This window comes from Eptatretus burgeri, chromosome 2 (genome assembly GCF_056783735.1).
Source record: "Eptatretus burgeri isolate ZD-2024b chromosome 2, Ebu_testis_v1, whole genome shotgun sequence".
NCBI classification, from domain to species: Eukaryota; Metazoa; Chordata; class Myxini; order Myxiniformes; family Myxinidae; genus Eptatretus; species Eptatretus burgeri.
Window position 1 is genome coordinate 22328963 of NC_140962.1, and position 19920 is coordinate 22348882.

At 45.6% G+C, this 19920-nt stretch overlaps 1 protein-coding gene and 1 long non-coding RNA gene across 2 annotated transcripts in view; one reads left to right on the forward strand and one right to left on the reverse strand.

The window, feature by feature from the left end:
* LOC147031581 (uncharacterized) overlaps positions 1-6920 on the forward strand; it is a 116710-nt gene extending 109790 nt beyond the window's left edge. Inside the window, exon 4 of the long non-coding RNA XR_015053610.1 lies at positions 6045-6920. This is a non-coding gene — a long non-coding RNA (uncharacterized LOC147031581). The remainder of the gene's footprint in view (positions 1-6044) is intronic.
* ATP6V1A (ATPase H+ transporting V1 subunit A) overlaps positions 1-19920 on the reverse strand; it is a 77618-nt gene that overhangs the window by 37822 nt on the left and 19876 nt on the right. Inside the window, exons 5-10 of the mRNA XM_085865466.1 lie at positions 19722-19873; positions 7116-7278; positions 6903-7011; positions 5651-5773; positions 4422-4536; positions 4114-4177 (exon numbers count right to left, since the gene is read on the reverse strand). Of these exons, the coding sequence (XP_085721592.1) occupies positions 4114-4177; positions 4422-4536; positions 5651-5773; positions 6903-7011; positions 7116-7278; positions 19722-19873 (726 nt within the window). The remainder of the gene's footprint in view (positions 1-4113; positions 4178-4421; positions 4537-5650; positions 5774-6902; positions 7012-7115; positions 7279-19721; positions 19874-19920) is intronic.

Consider the following 19920-nt stretch of genomic DNA (forward strand, 5'->3'; position numbering starts at 1 on the left):
CAAAACCGCATGCCTCTAAGGCAATGGCACCCAACATACAGTGATCCCCAGACAGTTATTTCATTCGTCTTTGTGAAGTTAGACCTCTCCTCATGTCTAGTGGGTTAATGGGACGAAGTGCGTTTCGTGGGTCTCATAAGTTAGGTCCAGTAATTGTCTCTAATTCTGATTCTGATTCCTACTCCAACCCTTTCCTTTGAGCCAGAGTACAAAACAAGTATGCAAGCACACCCACCATTCAATATGCCATTGATAATAAGCACACCACGATGTCTCCCATGGCTCGGATCCACCACACTTCCTCCGCTACACACTGCACAACCCATGCACGGGCATCATGCGCCATTATTTAATTCAAATCTGTACACCAATCCCTAACTGGCACCTCACCTTACTTTGCACCTCGCCCACTTCAACCACAAATGCCTCCCACACACGGTAAAAATATACCCGCAACCCCTCGTACCACTGCATCGCTACAATTCGCCACTATATAGAGGAGCACTGCATGACCCAGGTTGTCCTCGCGACCGCGCGATACTTGCTCAAGCAACAGATGTTAAAAGCTCGACCGCATCTCACTGGGGACGTCCCGGGTGAGCACATGGAATTGATACAACTCTCATGTAGTCGCCAGACCACGGCAAGACAGGGGGAAATGAGGAGGGGTTGCAAGAAGGGCGATCCTTGAGCTTGGTATGGGGCCCAGGTGTGCATTTTGGCTCATGAGGGGGCCCGCGGGTGGTGGGGAAAGTCCGTTGCTATTCGACATTCAGACTGCACTCTGAGCACGTTCAGGGCCAGGGTGCCAGCTCGGGGAGCATGCCCTATGTTGAGTCAGGAGCTCCGACCCGTGCTAAAACGGATGGGCAACTGAGACAGTTTCCGGTTCTGGAGCCCGGTCCACAGCTTGGGACTGTAATAGGCCAATAGAGGAGCAGGATTCGGGTCACAGCACGTCGCTTTCTGGTCATCACCCCACCCTTCGCGCAGGGCTTATAAAAGGGAAAGACAGAGCCGTTAGTTCTCCTTTTAGTTGCGTCTTCTTAGCTGTCTCCCCTTCACTGGCTCTACGCTCACCTCTTGCCTCTTCGCTTCACTCCTTGTCTCACAATTGGTGTGCGATTGCCAGGCCGTGCTTTTTCTTGAGAGCCTGATCTGGGGTGACTGCCGAGAATCTCTGCCGTGCTGTTAATATTCCGCCACCCCGTGCAGCCAGGCGGACCAGTGTGGAGTGCACGTTGCCACAAGCCCAGGCAAAATAATTAAGCAGAAGATACCATGCCATATCACGAGGTGGAAACGCTCAGACGGAGCGTCCCACGGAGGTACACGCTACACATTTTACACGGCAAGGTTAGGGATCTTTCTCCTTACGCATTTATTCTCCTCTCTCTACCCACCCCTCTATCCCATCTTCTTTGGACGCACGAAGAATGTCATTACTGACTCCAAATGCCACTTTCCTCTGGCACGACACCACACCCCCTACAAAGTTAATTTAACACTCATTAGTCTTATCTCAGAGCTAATGTCAGTCGTGTTGATGCCACTGAATGCCTTTGCTCCAATGTGGTATCAGTGGGGTCGGTAGGGGATGCTAGGGGGAGGGAGAGGTAGTGGGGTTATCCGTGTCACCCTCAGTCTGGTGCAGGTTCAGGCTGTTTTCTCTTGAAGAATGAGTCGAGAGAAAGTTGTGTGGTCATCTTCTTCTTCCCCTTGTAGAACTCATTGTAGCATGAAAAAGCATTCAACCCCAATCTTTTCACTGCAGTACTGCACTCCAAGTCAGGATAATTTTTATACGCAAGATCTCGAGCCTCTAACTTTATTCAGGATGTCTGAAAGAATTTTACACATTAAAACCCTCTCTCTGATTGGTCCTCTTTTGTTGCTTCTTCAGCCAGTTGTTGGTCGAGCTCTCTCAGGTCCTCATTGGTAAAACTCTCCCCATGATTGCTCAACACCTCCTCCACATTTCCTGTGGTGACTTCATGGAATCCCACTCCATTGGCCATCTCAGCGATTTAATTGTCCGGCCAAACCTTCCTCCAAACACCATTCATGCAGTGGTCTGTGACTTCTCTCCAGGCCTGTGATATTTTCATTGGCTTTCATGATGTTAAAAGACTGCCAGAAGCCTCAAATCGATTGGCTGTCTTTGCCATCGGTGTCACGGATTAGCCCAGGAAAGGTACGTCGCAGGTAGTAAGCTTTGAATGCTGCGATGGCTCCCTGATCCATTGGCTGGAGGAGAGAAGTTGTGTTTGGAGGAAGAAACACAACTTCAACTTTGATGCCAGTTGATGAGGAGTCGAGGTCGACTGGGTGACCAGGGGCATTGTCCAACAGTAACGGCACTTTATTTTCAAAGTTATGTTTTTCACAATAAGTTTTCACTGCTGGACAAAAATCATGCACAAACCAGGTCTAAAAAATTCCCCTGGTCATCCAAGCCTTTCGGTTTGACTGCCAGATGACAGGCAGGGTAGTCTTGCAGAAACCCTTCATTGCTCATGGTGTTTTAGAATGGTAAACGAGCAAGGGCTTTTGTTTAAAATCTCCTGCCGCATTGCTTCCAAGCAAGAGTGTAAGGCGATCTTTGGCAGCCTTAAATCCTGAAGCACTCTTTTCTTCACTTGCAATAAAGGTGCTGGATGGCATCCGCTTCCAGAAAAGCCCCGTTTCATCTCCGTTGAAAACAAGCTGTGTGGGGTCATTGCAGCATTCTGTTATCACCTGCAGGTTGGTAGAGAACTCATCCGCTGCCTGCATGCCAGCACTCGCAGTCTCGCCAGTAAGCTTGACACTGTGCAGGTTTCTGCTACGCTAAAAACGCTCGAACCAACCTCGGCTCTCTGTAAAATTCTCCACCGTCGAACTGTCGCCTTCTTGTTGTTTAATTTTTCAAACTTTTATCCTTTTCCATAATAACCAGCTGGCTCAGGGGCATATTCCGCTCGTTTTGGTCCTCAATCCACACGGACAACAGTCTCTCCATTCGCTCCATCGTACTGCTTCTACTACATGTCACCTTCATTGCATCACATTTTGACCACGAGCTCGAATTTTGTCCGCAAGTTCAAAAATCGTTTTCACCGTGGTCGGAGCAATTGCCATATCGTGTGCAATATCCACGGTCCGATCACCTGAATTAAAGCGCCTCATCACCATCATTTTTTGCACCGGTGTTATGCTTTTATGAGACACTGCTTTCAGACACAACATGAACATTAGCTGGGTGTTTTGATGACATATTTAACACTGCAATCACTTTGTAACACAAAATAAGCAAGCACGATAACACTGTGACTCAGCGAGGGGTGGCAGGAGATGAACGGAAACAGAGCACCGGATGTAGTGTCCCTCAAATGGTGCGATGCGGGTTAAAAAAAATTCTGCATTGCATGATGCGTTCACGTCGCTGAGATGTGTTTGCTTAACTCAGATGTATTTGTGCACCTTTTTTTAGCTTTTTTGTTAAAAGCCAATCATTAAGTATGCCAGAAGTAACATTCCAGAAAAGTGCATCTTGCCCTGAGAGCTGGACTCCACTGCTTTACATCTTCATTATAAAATATGATTTGAGGGCACCGATAACAAGCAATTTGATTTGCAGTGCAGATACTTTTGCCCTCAGGTCATGTGGTGCATGTAAAACTTAAGAGATACAATTTAAAAGGATTCATGACGCATATGTGAAAAAGAGGTTTTATACTGTAGACAGTTACGTATTTAAAACGACGCTATAACAAAACGACGTTAATCGGGGCGACTTTAAGCGGGGTCTTACTGTATTCATCTCCAAAAAATTTAAGAACAGTCGGTTGAGTGGTTTGGGCTGGAGGCGAGTGGACAAACAAACATACCGAGCCGAAACAAAAACGGAGGCGATCAACATACTTGGCAAAAAAAAACTTTTTTTTTTGCCAATGAACAAATGGAGGCGATCAACGTACTTGTCCAATTTTATTTTTTTTGCCAAGTAACAGACAGACAGAAAGGGGTGAAAACATAACCTCCTTCACCTTCGGTGGCGGAGGTATACTGTATGTGAAAGCATGTATACATGTGTTCTCATGCACATCTCTTCTGCACCAATGTGATTCTCACCTGCACTATGCCCAGCGTAGCAGAAGTCACAGGGTCAGAGAAATCTCCACCAGGGGGAGAGACACTGCATGTTGAAAGAAGGCATGGGTATGATGATAGTTCAACTTAACAGAATGTCTCTATCAAAATAATTTTAAAAGCTCAGTACAAGCTTAATGAATGAGGCATTATGGTGGCATGAATGAGAGATGGTGCCAAAAATAGTAAAAGCTAGCAAGATTAGTTCATTGTGAGAGGTCTATCACTAAAACTATAAGAAAATGGAAGCACGTCGAGGTTATATACAAAGTCACTTTGAAACGACTTACGCTCCAACGATGCTGACACTTCCCTCACGCTCAGGGCTACCAAGACAATTTACACGTCCAGCACGTTCGTAGAAAGAGGCCAGTCGTGCACCAAGATATGCAGGGTAACCACTATCTGTTAGGTGAGGATAAACAGAGGGGAATGGAAGACAAAATAAAGTCCAACATGACTCGACTTGAGAAACCTATTTCAAGTCCACTAAAGGACAAAGACCTATTTCTTTCTCTCAACACGGTCATTTCTATTCTCTGAAATTCGGGACTTTTTACCTCTGCCACCGAAGGTGAAGGAGGTTATGTTTTCACCCCTTTCTGTCTGTTTGTGTGCAGGATATCTCGAAAAGTTGTGGACGGATCCGGATGAAATTTTGTGGACAGCTTCGATGTGTGACAATGACGAACTGATTAGATTTTGGTGAACATCCGGATCCGGATCCGATTGCTGGAATTTTTTCAGTGATTCTTCATCATTGAGAGATAGGGCAAAAAACGATATATAGCACGATATCTCAAAAAGTTGTGGACGGAATCAGATGAAACTTGGTGGACAGGTTGGGTGTGTGACAGGGACGAAATTATTCGATATTGGTGAAGATCCGAATCTGGATCTGGATACGAGAATTATTTAATTTTTAAAGTGATTCTTCACCATTGAGAGATAAGGCCAAAAACTATATAGTACTGTGTGGCATGATATTTCAAACACGCAATGGGCCCGATATGTTCTCATGGATCAGGCCTGACATGGCGGAGGTATGCGCTCCACCGAGTGCCCTTCCAGTTTACTTCAGTGAATATCTCAATTTAAAATTTTCGTATAATCTTTGGTCTCGCTCGATCTCCTTCCAAGGTGTTTGTCTCAGTTGCCCGTTTGTAATTCTCGTTGTTCATTAGTCTTGTGTCCAACCCAGTTCCATTTGTTTTTTTAATTGTGGCCAACATATCTTTGAATTTCTTTTTTTTTTTTTGTCTGATCCATTATTTTATTTTTTTTCCTTGTTATGTCAAAAAGGTCCAACATAAAATCCGAAATAAGTTGTGCCAAGTGACAACAGCCACATAAATATGTATGGACATGAAGGGTAGACATCATGAAAGGGAACAGGACTCAACAGGAGAGAATGCGAAGATGATGGGAAAAGGGCTACGGAGAAAGAAAAACAGGGCGAGAGTGTTTAAAAAAATTTTTTTTTAATGCTAGATCGTCAAGAGTAGCATACAAGTTTTACCTGCTGGCATTTCAGCCAGACGACCAGAGATTTCTCTCAGAGCTTCGGCCCATCGTGATGTGGAGTCAGCCATCATACTAACGTTGTACCCCATGTCCCGGAAGTATTCAGAAAGAGTAATACCTGCAGTACAAAAACTTATCATGAACAGCAGCACAGCTTTTAGAAAGAAGGTTGTTTTTTTTTTGACAACGAAGTAAATTACTCTTCCATACAATGCATTTTGATGAGCTTTGCACCCAGGTCAAATCAAGAACAGTGAGACTCAACATATTCTATTACAATGGCAAGGTAACCAGATATAAAATAATTGCAGGAATTTCCAAAGCATATACATTTTTGGCACATAACTATCGTGCAGGTGCATTTCATCCCTGTCTGCGTTTGTGTGCAGGATATCTCAAAAAAGTTGTGGACGTATTCGGAAGAAATTTGGTGGAGGGGTTGGGTGTGTGACAAGGACATCATCTCATGTCTGTTTATGACTGGCCATTGGAAAAGCAGCTCAGCCTCACCATCACCCACGATATGCCTAATCAGTCTCATGAAGACACATCTCAAATGACCTATTAAAATTAATTTTCACATCACAATGTGCAGAACAATTATCTGCAATGTCAGTGGGTTAAATCTCACATTTGTGAACCAGATCCTGCACAGCTCACCTGTTTGTCTTTCACAATGTTGAATCCAGGATTTTACAAGTTTCACAATGGATATCTCATACCTTGCTGCTTGCACACAGATCTGTCCTCTATAGTCTATAAAGCTATTTTTGTATTTCTTATTTTCGACTGGTGCTTGCATGACAGTGTGTCTCATGCATCCATCAGCCAACCCACTCCATGTGTGCAACTCCTTGCCAAAGTTATTCATTTGTTATATGTATTTTGCTTTTGTTCCTACTTGTGGAGCCTCATTGCTTCACTTTATCAAATTCCACCACCCCACCCTTCCTCCGCCTCCAACCTCTCACGGTGACTGTGAACTACCATCTCATGAAAATTGCTCACCAACTTACGATGTTTGAAAAGCAGTGGTCTTCTCACTTCAGTGGTAACTGATTTTATGATTAAACATCAGTGGTGGTTATGTTTCTTCAATCCCACCCAATTGGTGGTGGAGGTAAAGTGTGAGTATTTATCTCTGTTGCAGTGGCGAAGTGGATAGGGAAAGGGGGACTTTCAGGTAATGAGAGAAAGGGAGAAGAAAAAGTGCTGAGGAAGAAATACTGAGGTTGTATGGAGGATACCTGTGTAAATAGATGCCTCACGAGCAGCCACAGGCATATTTGATGTATTGGCAACAAGAGTTGTGCGCTTCATGATCGATTCAGTCCTTCCACCCACTTCCATTGAAAGCTACATAGAAATGGAATAGAATGCAAGACAACTAGGAATGATTCAACAAGAGACCCACATCCCACAACCCACAAAACAAAACGAAAACAAAACTGCAAACACACCTCAGGGAAATCGCGCAAAACCTCTGCCATCTCATTTCCTCGTTCACCACAACCCACGTACACAATAACATCGCTGTTGGAGTATTTGGAGAGAGACTGAGAAATAACTGTTTTTCCACAGCCAAAAGCCCCTGGAATTGCAGTGGTACCACCCTGCACACATCTGGGGAGCAAAAAAAAAGCCTTGGTGAGGAAATTTCACACTCATTTAACACCTTCGACAATCACAAAATAGAGTCGATTTCAGAGAGCAGGTCTTTAAGCTGTATCAGCTCAAAGATAGCACGAGACAATGAACATGCAAAATGCAGGCAGGGAACTGAGCTTAACATCTCCAAACGAAAGGAAGGTATGCTCAAGCACGCAGCACCCAAATAAAACTGTCCAAGACGGCAGTTTTAGTCAGACCTAAGTCGACATCATTGTGGAAGTCATTATCAATATCATTATAGCCAAAGCAAAGAATATAAAGCTGGGCAGTAGTAAGAACAATGGCAAGTGTTAAAAGCATCTTACTATAATTCACCATCTGTCTGTCTGTCTGTTCCTAGGTACTGCAAAAACGGCTGAACCGATCGCAACCATTTTTTGGGTATGTCATCCTGGGAACCCCTTAGAGTAAAATACGCATAAATATTGTTGCGGGCCGGAGGTCCGGTGGCGAGAATGACCGCTAGGTGGGGAAAGTTACGTCGATTCCCACCAGACTCGCCGGAATTGTAGGCCGTCGCTCACGGATAACTCCGTGAGCCAGCGGGTCGCTGAACTGACCATGGATGCCAATATCTCAACCGCGTAGCGTAGGGTCTTTTTGTCAAGAACCAATTTACCTCATTAACTACGCGATTTCAACTACCGGGATTCCATGCCATCGGCACGTCTTGCCTGAACCGGATCCATCTACCGACTACCAGCTACCAACTACCTTTCCGGCTCGGATGCAGTCGAGCAGGCCTGCCAAGAATATACCGGCTAGAATGTACGGATTATCGGGAAAAAAACCCGAATAAACTCAGATCCGAACCATGCTGGACCAATGAAGGAAAAGACGAAAACGAACTGGGAACATTTCGACTAATAATTTATTTACAATAAAGAAGACAGAGCAGACTTACATGGGAATAAACAGGCAAGAATTTACAATGTTCAAAAACACTTATACAGTTTCTACTTACAAGACGGGCCCACACACTCAGATGATAAGAAACCCAGAAGTTTTATTGGACCCCCGCAGCCAGGGAGAGAGACGAGCTGGGGTCGTGGTTCGGCGGGATACCTGCACATTGGAGGGATGGGGTGCTCCATGGTGCGGCACCTGTTAATGGTCATGCGGCTCGATCCACGGCCGCACGCGTGGAGACCGTGTCTGCGTAGGAGCCCTGGTCGAGTAGAGCTGAGTCCGAGCGAGACGGGAATCAGGGCCCAACGCTCTCCGCTCTCAGGGTTGCTTCACGAACTCCAACCCTTTCACTGCAACACTGTACGAACTCCACGACTCTCTCACGGCAACACTTCTCACAACCATCACTCCTCGCAACCTTCCGAACTCCAGCGCAACCCAACAACCAAGACGACGAACGACCCCCCCCCCCCCCCAAGAACTCTCGTCCACAGACTCCTCTCCACCGAACTCTCTACTGAGGATGGCGTTGTAACTTTTATGGACCTTCCCGAACGGGGCGGGGCTTGGTGGAACAGACGTCAGTCTGCCCTGATTGGACGGGGCTCCCATGGGTCCGCCCTTTCTGGGCGGGATTTCGGCCATGCGGGGAAAATCCCGCCCCCTCTCCACGCGTGCCCATACTCGTCAAAAAGAAGTTACAAAGTTTGTGGAAGCCGAGAAGGAACTGCCAGAGATTCTGCCTCGGACAGCGAGCCGCTGGTTAGGCGAGTGAAGCGCTTGTTCAGTGGTGTTGTCGGTTTGTTTGTTGGACGTAAAGATTTAATAACCTACCTAAAAGGACATTGCAACGCAGACCTTTGATTCTCCCACTAGACAAAAGGAAGGGACCTGTCTCACATGTACTTAAGAGAATAACCGACTCTTGGGACATCTGTATGTTTAAATGCATATGTCTTCCAGATCCGTAACAATATAATAACATGACCCCTTTGACGGCTCCCGTAGGGAGCGGGTGCTTCTAGTTGCAATAATACACGTTTGAAGGTCGGAAGTGAGCTGAAAAGGTACTAATTAAAAAACACATGCTGCTCACACTGACCAGGACGCAAGTAAAACTAGAAGGGCATTCGTTAGAGCACATACCTCCACCACGCAATGCCTGATCCACGAGAACATATCGGGCCCAATACATTTTTGAGATATCGTGCTATATATCGTTTTTGACCCAATCTCTCAATGGTGAAGAATCACTTTGAATATTAAATAATTCTTGTATCCAGATCCAGATTCGGATCTTCAACAAAATGGAATCAATTCGAACTTGCCACACACCCAACCTGTCCACCAACTTTTGTTCGAAACCATCGACAACTTTTTGAGATATCGTGCTGCATATCATTTTAGCCCCATCTCTCAATGGTGAAGAATCACTTTAAAAAGTTATCAGATCTGGATCTTCACCAAAATTGAATCAATTCTTCCGTGTCACACACCCAACGTGTTCACCAAGTTTCATCCGAATCCGTCCACAATTTTTTGAGACATCGTGCTATATATCGTTTTTGGCCCTATCTCTCAATGGTGAGGAATCACTTAAAAAATTCTAGTAGTCGGATCCAGATCTGGATCTTCACCAAAATCTAATCAGTTCATCCTTGTCACAACTTTTTGAGATATCCTGTACACAAACAGGATATGATCTACATGCAGGAATCCACTCCACATTTAATGCAAAGCGTTATTGTACAACACACATCTAAGTAGCATTGTCTGACATATAAAAGCTGATACATTGTACCTCTACCTTATCCTCGATGTTAATCCACACAACACATCACAAGACCCATTGCTACTCATCCTCTCAAAAACATATAGAGCCCCTTTGTTAAAGTTGATGGTTTAATGACAGTTGCACAATCAGAGTGATCCATACATATAGAAAACGTTAAGCACAGTCCATCCGCAACACCCATAAGACCCCAAAGACCCCTTTTACACTTTAGATCCCTTCCCCCTTTAGACCTTTTATACCCTTTATACCTTTGCACTACTTAAGTCCCTTTAGACCCCTAACACCCTTCGGACAGATGAGATAACTCATAGTACCTTTGATGATACATTGTGCCTTTGATGAAAGAAGCATGAGATTTTCCACACTGTTAGAACATACCTTAAGCAAGATTTTTGATGATAGGGCCATCGCAGATTTGCTCTGTAACAAAAGTGGTGGCCGTTTTCCAAGACGGCCACCATCGGCTGTTATTGTACCTTTGATATGGTTTATCAAGTCCATTGTGGGGTGATTTATTTGCATTATCTACCTCATATCAGTGGTTTATGTAACTACAATGGTAGAAAATGCAAAATATTTAAGTGGGGACAACTTCACTGGAGCAATTGCCTTTCTAGCTACTAATGAGCACACATTAATTAAATGGACTTGTTTTGTTTCAGTTTACAGCTCAATGTGTCGAATTGATGTCTCATATGTCTTGTGACCGTTGTTACCTGTCAGTCAGTCAGTGCAAAGTCCACAGCAGAGATAAAGAGTAGTGCACTGCAGAGCAGCCTTCCGGCACTTGCAGTGTCCTGTACAGCCCTTCTTGCAGCCACAACGTATGAGTTCCCTACAAGCTTGCATGGCTTCTAGTAGGGTTGTCCAGCATACTTTTCAGCCTCCCTCGACCTTCTTGTTCCACTCCCATTCACTTGGAGATGGAAGCTCTGGAGCTGCGATCATCTGGGCCCAGCAGTGACCAGCCTGGTAGGCAGCCCTCTTGACATGCTGGATGCATGCAGCCTACGTCAGAGGCAGACAATCAATTGCTCTGCCTTTCTGAGTGAACAGCTGTTTCCTTGCCTTGTTGACACACTCATGGCTACTGATGCTATCGTATAGCAGAACCACAAATCGCTCCAGTGGCCCCAGCCATTCCTCTATGGATTATGGACTGGGCCGAGCAACCAAGGCGCAGAATGCTGGGGTAACATTGCCATATGTGTTCCAGGTGCCCCATGCAGTCCTCTTGCCTCTGCCTCAAAAAACAGGACACTGTGTCACACCCAGTGAAAGCATGGAACATCAGCAAGGTGACACACTGATCAGGACCCAGTGCTCTGGCTATCTTATGAGTGTCAAGGAACCAGAAGCTCTTACCAGCACCAAATGCAACCCACAGAACTACAACATCCATATCAATTGTGCGTATTGACACTTTGTTGTGCCCTTGCCACACAGCATCATCAAGGTGGAGTAGGATGCGACGGCCTCTTCATGGGTGCCAGACCCAAGACATATTGGCGATTTGTGCAAAGCACATCAGCATGGATATGTGGTGATGACCTGTTAGTTGTTGTTGATGCCTGCTGTGTTCATTGCCAGGAAGGAGAACAACTCAGTCTTCTTGTCATCGATGCGGAGAAATACCTGCCAGTTTCCAGGAATTGCATTTGATGGATCGAACATGTCTCCCAACCCCCTTACCTCTCTTGCTGTGAGTGTCAGCCTTCAAAGCTTTCAGAAATGTAAACATCCCAGATTATGTCTCATCTGGTTACATGCTGAAGCTGTGATGTGATGTAATGTATGGCACGAAAACATCAGTGGCAGAATCCTGGAACGTCTTTGCAGTCCCAGGTCGCAGCATGTTGATGATGGCAGTGCCATCAAGGATGGTGACCTGAACTGTGGGACTGGAGACGCTCTCTTTTGCAGGAGTAAGGTCTTGCAAGCAGCGCACCAAGTCTGACTTCATCCCGGTTCTCAGGACACCCATCTGTGACAGTGCTGGTGGACAGGCCTGATTTTGATGCTGGATGAACTCGTCCAGATCACCATTACATATCTGGGAGGCAATCGACAGTCTAGAGAAGAGGGAGCAGTTATTCTTCAGGGATGACAGCTGTTGCTGTTTGCTCGACTTCTCTCTGACTGGAGGCCGGGTGAAGAGATGGAGGTTGTTCCGCTTGACAGGATCTGCAATGGGAATTGTTTGGCTGACAAGTCTCTGCTTTATATACGTCTCATACAAGTTGAGTCCAAGTTTCTCAATCTGGCGCACCATGTCTGCCACAGCTGTATCTGCAATGTTCCTACTGCCCAGTACTAGATCACTGCTGTTCTCACTGAATGGGTTTCCCATCTCTTCTATGGCTCCACTCAGTGATTTCACTTCTCGCGCAAATACCATCTGTGCATGCTTCTTTTGGTCATGGTGACGCCAATCTGTGCCCTGCCTCTTCTCGGTTGACCCCTCAAATTCTCCAATAAAACGAGCCATCTCAGGACCAGATATCTTCCAGCGACGCAGGGCTGCCGGGTTCCCTGTTAGGCCTACAGCCCTACCATCACCTTTCCACACCATATCATACATAATTATTATCATGTCTTTGGTGGCCATTTTGGAAAATGTCTGCCATTCCTGTCATGGGACAAATCTTTGATGTCCCTGCAGCCGTAAATGGAAACGGTTTGAATTCACTGCATTTTTAACCATTTATCAAGTTACGACGATCCTCCAAAGATTGTTCAAACGAGTACGTGCCCATTAAAAAAAAAATATATATATATATATATAAATAAATATTCACACTGCGAGCAACAAACAACAACCACACAGGCCGTTTCTTCGCTCTCACGTGCCCGTACGTGCGTGGCCCGGATGTTCCCATATTATTCGCAGTTACGATTATTCGCAATTTAGTTTTAATACCCAATTATTCAATTATCGCCAACGTATTTTACCTTTTCGCAATGTCGTGGCAAGGAAAAACAAAAAAAAAGAGAAGAGAAGAGAGAGAAAAAAAATTTACTTTCTGGTTTGGAGCATACCAGCACTCTGATGTTACCGAAATGTATGCACCGTCTAATATAAAAACGATCATAACTTGGGGCATTGTGTTTATCTATAAATGCGCATAAGAAATCGAGAAATTATTAGAATACACGAAGTCATCATTATCCGGAAGCCCATACGTTGCAACCCGTAATGGCGAACGCGGCTGAGCTTCCCTTCCCCATCGGCCATGCCCACGCAACATGTCTTGTCATTGGTTTGGTAAATAAATGGCCATAACTTGGGAAGCACTTGTCCGATTAATATCAAACCTTGAAAAGGCACATCCTCAGGTCCCCAGCAATATATCTGGCAAGTTTCAATTAGATTGGACCGGTGGTTGTCAAGAAACAGCGGTCACAGACAGACACACACACACACACACACACACACACACACACACACACACACACACACACACACACACACACACACACACACACACACACACACACACACATTGCTGGAATTATAGATAGATAAAGGCCAAACTGGTGGTTTATCATGTGTGGCAAGGCAGGAAGGCGGCAAAACGTTTTTTCTAAATAAGAGGTTTATTCAAATTATATGAGGAAAAGGACATACAGAACGATAAATAAATAAATGGACCAGACCTGGCGGTCGACAAACACAGATGGCGATGAAAGGGAAGAAAACACAATCTTATCTTCAAGAGAAATAACCCTGCTAATGGCACGTGACAATACCAGATGCAAACCGCCAAGGGTAACAAAACAGGTGAGGACTTGTGCAGGCATGAGCTGGATGTGACTGCAGGACGATGTTGTGTAGGCTGGCGCGACACAGGGTGAAGTGTGTCTCAGGGCAGGAGAGGAGAGCATGGTGCGATGGTGGGGAAATGCCATCCGCGTTTCTCGATCTGTCCTTGGACGAGCCAAGCAGAAAGAACTGAGATGTCTTCTGCCAAAGCTCCAACTGCTGCACGCATGTGCGGATACAGCTTTTAAGCCACATAGGGACGCCTTTCCAGCACGCAGCTGGTCTTGCAATTGGATGATCTGCCGTCTGTGGTGATGCCATCTTTTTGGCCATCTAAACCTGTGGGGTGGCCCCTTGTTAGAGTGGTCTTTCCTCAACCATGGCTCCACAGCTCACTTCACCACCGTGGCCTGCAGTCGTCTGGCCAACAACCCTGATGTTATCCATTTAAATGCCTTGTGCCACAAGTTCTTCATCTAGCCTCACCTGTACAGGAAGTTATACACAATACAACCTCACTATATTCTGCTCTATTGTTTACAACCACTGCCCCCGTCATTACAAACAACGTACCACTGACAGATTCCTAATGATACAGGAGTAAATCTAACCTACTCGAGCATACTATCCATACTATTCTTATCACATTCTAGCTATAGACCTCCACCACCCCTCCCCACCCTTTCCATGTAACAATATAGGGAATAAATTTACATGGAGATTTCAATCATATAAAATGAATTTTAAAAAATACCACCGAGCGGGAGTGCCAGTCATCTCTGCCAGAGGTCGACAGAAGCAAAATCAAATTAGGGACATCTATAATCGAAAGGTGAATTTCAGGTCGAATTCGCTTTATTTCAGTGTCGATCAAGTCGTATCCTGGCCAGAGTAGAGGAGCGCGATGACGTCAGCGCGCACACGCAAAACCTTTACGTGACTCAACGACGCGTCTGTTCTCGCGTGTGGTGTCACGTGACGAGCCGTGACGCGGCGGACGAAATATTTTTTATACAATCATAAAACGTCTCTTTTGCACCGGAATTTTTACAGAGACCTGTAAAGCGTGTTCTAAAACCCTCAAAAATGTAAACATTAATCTCCCAGACCCCAACAGTAAGCATTCCCTCGAGGAGACAATTCTAGGCTTCATCCCGTGCCTGCCAGAATCCGCAGCATCTCGGCACCCACACCCACCCAACCCAATGCATTCGATGCATTTCCCTCATTAAAGGTGAATTTCAGGTCGAATTCGTTTTATTTCAGTGCCGATCAACCTTATGCAGTGCGAAAGGTGGAAACATAATTGAATGTGAAGTTAAAATCAGCGCGGGAGACCATGTTGAGGTCTCCGGCGCACCACGAGGCGGATAAAAACTATAAAATCGGAGAAGAGCAAATTTAAAAAAAATGGCTCGTGTTGTTCTCGATAATAGTCCATAGTATCTGAATCACTAATAACATTTGATCTCTCTTGATAAATGAGGGAGGAGATACGATTTGAAATCGAAGATTTTCGCAACTTTGACAGCCTCGTGACGTTGACCTCGACCTTGGACGACCTTGAAAGTTATATCGTTGTGCATGTCTCATCGACCTCTATCCATTCTACTATTGGTTATTTGTCTCCACTCGGTTTGATTGTGGACGGACGGATGGACGTACAGACGGACGGACGTATGGACGGATGTACGGACGTACGGGCGGACAGACTTCGAGACTGTTATTATTAGGTGATCTCCACTGAGATGTAGAGATGACCTAAAAATGAACATTAAATCTCATACTTTAAATGAATCTTAGAGCATAATTGTCGTGTCCAGTGGGTGTAACCCATACCTGGATGGATGGCAAAGCTTCTCCCTTGAAGGTCTACAACCGAGACTCGGAGATGAATGCGCGCACGGGAAGGGGGTGCAATGGCGGAGGGGCGGAGGAGCACAGCATAGGGGGGCTACACCAGCACAGCACAAGGGGGGTTTATACTCAAACCCCACTACAAATACATGGCTACAGCTTCTTAAAAGGAAAACATTTAATGAACATAAACAAATATTTACAAAGGACAATAATTCAAAAGGGTAATGATAACAAGTGAAATCCTTCAATACAGAACGTGTGATGAAGCAAATGAGTACACTAAATGTTAAAATATGCAATTTATGCTTTTTCAGTTGAAAAACAATTAAAAAGCGTACTTAATATTTGAAATGTAAAAATCTTGTTATTATTGTGATAAGCACCTTTATATATAACAGAAGGAATGAAATCGTTCGATACAGTGTGGCAGGGGGCCACAAAAGAATGATGGCAAAATAAGAACTTAGCTTTCAGAGTTCGGCGATCGGCGCGAAATGCGATGGTGGGCGGAAATGACGTCTTTCTGCGCGAAATGCGATGGTGGGCGGAAATGACGTCTTTCTGCGCGAAATGCGATGGTGGGCGGAAATGACGTCTTTCTGCGCGAAATGCGATGGTGGGCGGAAATGACGTCTTTCTGCGCGAAATGCGATGGTGGGCGGAAATGACGTCTTTCGGTCGTTCGTACATGAGAGGGGCGCGTTTCTTGCTTTTTTTCCGTCAAGCAATAAATTCAATGATTTTTCACATATATAACACGTTAGTTTCACAAATTTCCATTGAAATACTCGGGTATTTCCGTCAATTGTCGCCATTTTGGTCGAGGTTACGCACTGCATCGACCGGACGGCCGTCATTGGCTGTCACAGGCACGTGGGGGAGGGGGGCACCGGAGACGTGATAGACGTGGTAGACACCGGGGACATTTCGAACTCGGTGCAATTGTATACAGTGCACGCGCTGTATTAATGAAATAAATAAATCCTACAGTCAAGGCACCTCTTCATACAGACAAAGGGAAGACAAAATGAAAAGAAAACCCCTCCTTTCGAGTATTCTTGTCATTAGCTTGGCCCAGAGCTGGTCTTTGTGGAACTTGGAATCGAGGCACCCCTATTCGCACGTGCAGGCGCGCACAAAATGGCACTTCTCTCGTAGCAGGACAAACGCACACCAGGTAATCCGCAAGCAGCATTCCACACCAAGGCTCAGAGCCCCAGTGTAACGGCTTTGTGTGCCGATCGGCCTCACCGACCCAACCAAGAGCCAAAGGCTAGCGTCTTGCTTCACCACACGAGCCAAATCGCCCCAACACAAATTCAAGGATCATACCATCCTCCTCGTCGTGTGCGCTCACCCTCCACTGTCGCCTCTCCAAACAATGTGCCTCATGCCTCCACTCTGATCACGGCTCCCAAAAAATGTGCCAACCCTGAACTCCCACCTCTGATTCTCTTCTGAAATTACTCTGCCTTGTGCGTTCCTCACACCGACCTCGTGCGTTCCTCACACCGACCTCGTGCGTTCCTCACACCGACCTCGTGCGTTCCTCACACCGACCTCGTGCGTTCCTCACACCGACCTCGTGCGTTCCTCACACCGACCTCGTGCGTTCCTCACACCGACCGTGTGCGTTCCTCACACCGACCGCGTGCGCTCTGCCGATCTCTCATCCTATTCAGTATGATGTTCCCCCACACCCTCTTCCTCTACAGGCATCACGCCCAACAATCCTCCACCTCCGGGGCGTGGCCTGCTCCATTGAAACCCGGGAAGGCGGAGCTTCTGCCTGCTCGGCTGGCCTCTAACGTCACGCCCATCAATCACCAACCTTGGGGGCGTGACTTCGCCTGTTGTCACCCTTTGAAGGTGGGGCTTTCTGCCCACTTGTGGTTTTAGGGACGTGTTCCCTAGCTTTATTGCCGATCTTGAAATATAAAAACATGGGGGGGGGGGGAACACAGAGGGGTGATGACATACTGTGGAAGCTTCTTCTTAAACCTTAGCTGATTAACACACCACCCCCTCATGTGGTGACAAGTAACACTTAAGCTCACAGGGTCTTAACTTAGTTACTTTGAGATACCTCGTACACGTCCACGGAACAAGAAACTCTACACAATGCTGTATTCCCTTTTAGATTCTTCCATATACCCCCACAATCATAACAGTATTTAACATTTGAAGAAATTAGTTCCAATTCAATAAGCCATAACAGATAAAGAACAAGAACAATAAGAAACCAGTGATGTTTGATGGGAACCGTCCTAATTCCGAAGTAAACGTAGCGATAATATTTGAGATTTTACAATTTAAACCATATAATTTAAAAAGAATAAAACTAATAATAATAATAAATATTTAATAATTTTTTTATTTGTTTTGCCCCGGTGTATGCCCCGGTTAAAATAGGTGTACCATATCCCTGTGTTGCAAGAGGCGACCAGGGTTGCGTCAGGAAGGGCATCCAGCGTAAAACCTGTGCCAAATCACTATGCGGATCATACGGATGATCTACTATGGCGACCCCTAACGGGAGCAGCCGAAAGAAGAAGAAGAAGAAGATTTAATTTTAATTTTAATTTAAAAAAAGAAAAAAAAACCTTCAAATTTGAAGATCAGCGTCAATTTAAGAAGTGGGTGAGGTTCGACTCATACCATTTTTGCGTCACTGAGCAGGTTACATATGCAAGTTGAATAAAAAAAGAAAAAAATTGCAAGCTTGATGTAATTTGCATGATTATTATTGTTCGGTCAGGCAAGATCAGATCTGTGACTTGCTACAGGTACCATGCAAACCTGTACTAAACTCTTTCATGGTCAGGTTGTTGGCGACTAAACCATCTCCCCCACCAGGCTTCCTGGTGAGGAGGGTATATGGATATGGACACCCAGCAGGATTAAAAACAAAACCTGTCAAAGGTGGAGAAGCTCCTTAACTGTGAGCCAATGGCCACCCCAACAGTATCTGCGGACGTACTCCTGTAATTGGGTTACCTTTCTAGGCAGTTTGTGGAAGAAATTGCACTCTGGCCAACGTAAAACACTTCATTCCGCAAAACACATCAAAAACACGTAAAGAAAACTGAAAACCCACTCTGTGGGAGTACCTCCTCAGACCATGTCACCTCACCAGTATTTCGATCAAATAATCGCCACTCCAGCATTGTAATGGTCATAATTACTAGCAGTTATGACATCCCAGTCAAAGCGGATCAAACAAGACACTTCCTGAAACACCCTCCCCCGTGCGCTCCGGTAACCAATCCCATCCGCTAGATCGCAGCGTACCTCAGCCAATCGGTGTTGGACGCAAAAGCGGACAGGATTGCAGACACCATGCAGGGGACAGTAAAAGCCCATGACAGTGGTTTTAAGAGAGTTCGCGTGCAGATCGGGCACAGTCCATTCCGGGAGAAGACAGCAGTCCAGGGCAGGGCAAGGTGGCACAAAGGGTTGAGTGCCGAGTCCAATTCTGCAGGAGTTTGTGTACTGGGGGAGACCCGGCCGGGTTGACCAGGCTCCCTTGACTGGACTCCCAGAGCCAAGTGGGACAGGTGCTCTGAAGGGAATGGTGCCGAGCAAGGCGCAAGCGGAACGGATGCGGACCGAGCCACGGTAAAACTGACTCCCTCACACGCCTTTACACACGCTCCATATACCCTTGCATCTTCCAGCACAAATACCTCAGTGGCTCACCTGCTGTGGAGCATCATTGATCAACACGAGTCGCAACAGTTCTTTTCAGAGCTTACACTACACGATACCACACAAAAGCGCACCTCTCATTCACCTGCATCGACACCTCATTGGGGACCCCTCATGACTCAGTGACATGACCGTTAATATAATAAAATGCAAGCAATTTTGTGCCATTTGCAATTTAACCAGTACTGTTGGTTATTGAAAAACTCATGGGTACATTTTATCAAACGACAGAATTGCAGAGTTATTATTTGTGAATTTTACATTTCAGAAATGCACTATACCATACTGGCAAATTTGCTGATGAATCTTGTGAAAAAAGAAGAAAAGCACAGTACTTGATTGAAAAAAAAATAATCTTACGGAAACAGGGCATCGAGTACTCGTTGGCCTGTAAGAAGAGGGTAATTTGCTGGGAGCTTCTCAGCAACTGGGCGGACCTGTCGAACAGGCCACACCTGCCGCAGGAAGCACTTCTCTCGAACACCTTCAAATTCGAGCTCCAGTACAACATCCTATGACCCATACCAACAACAACAAAAAAAACCACTGCAGAGTTAGT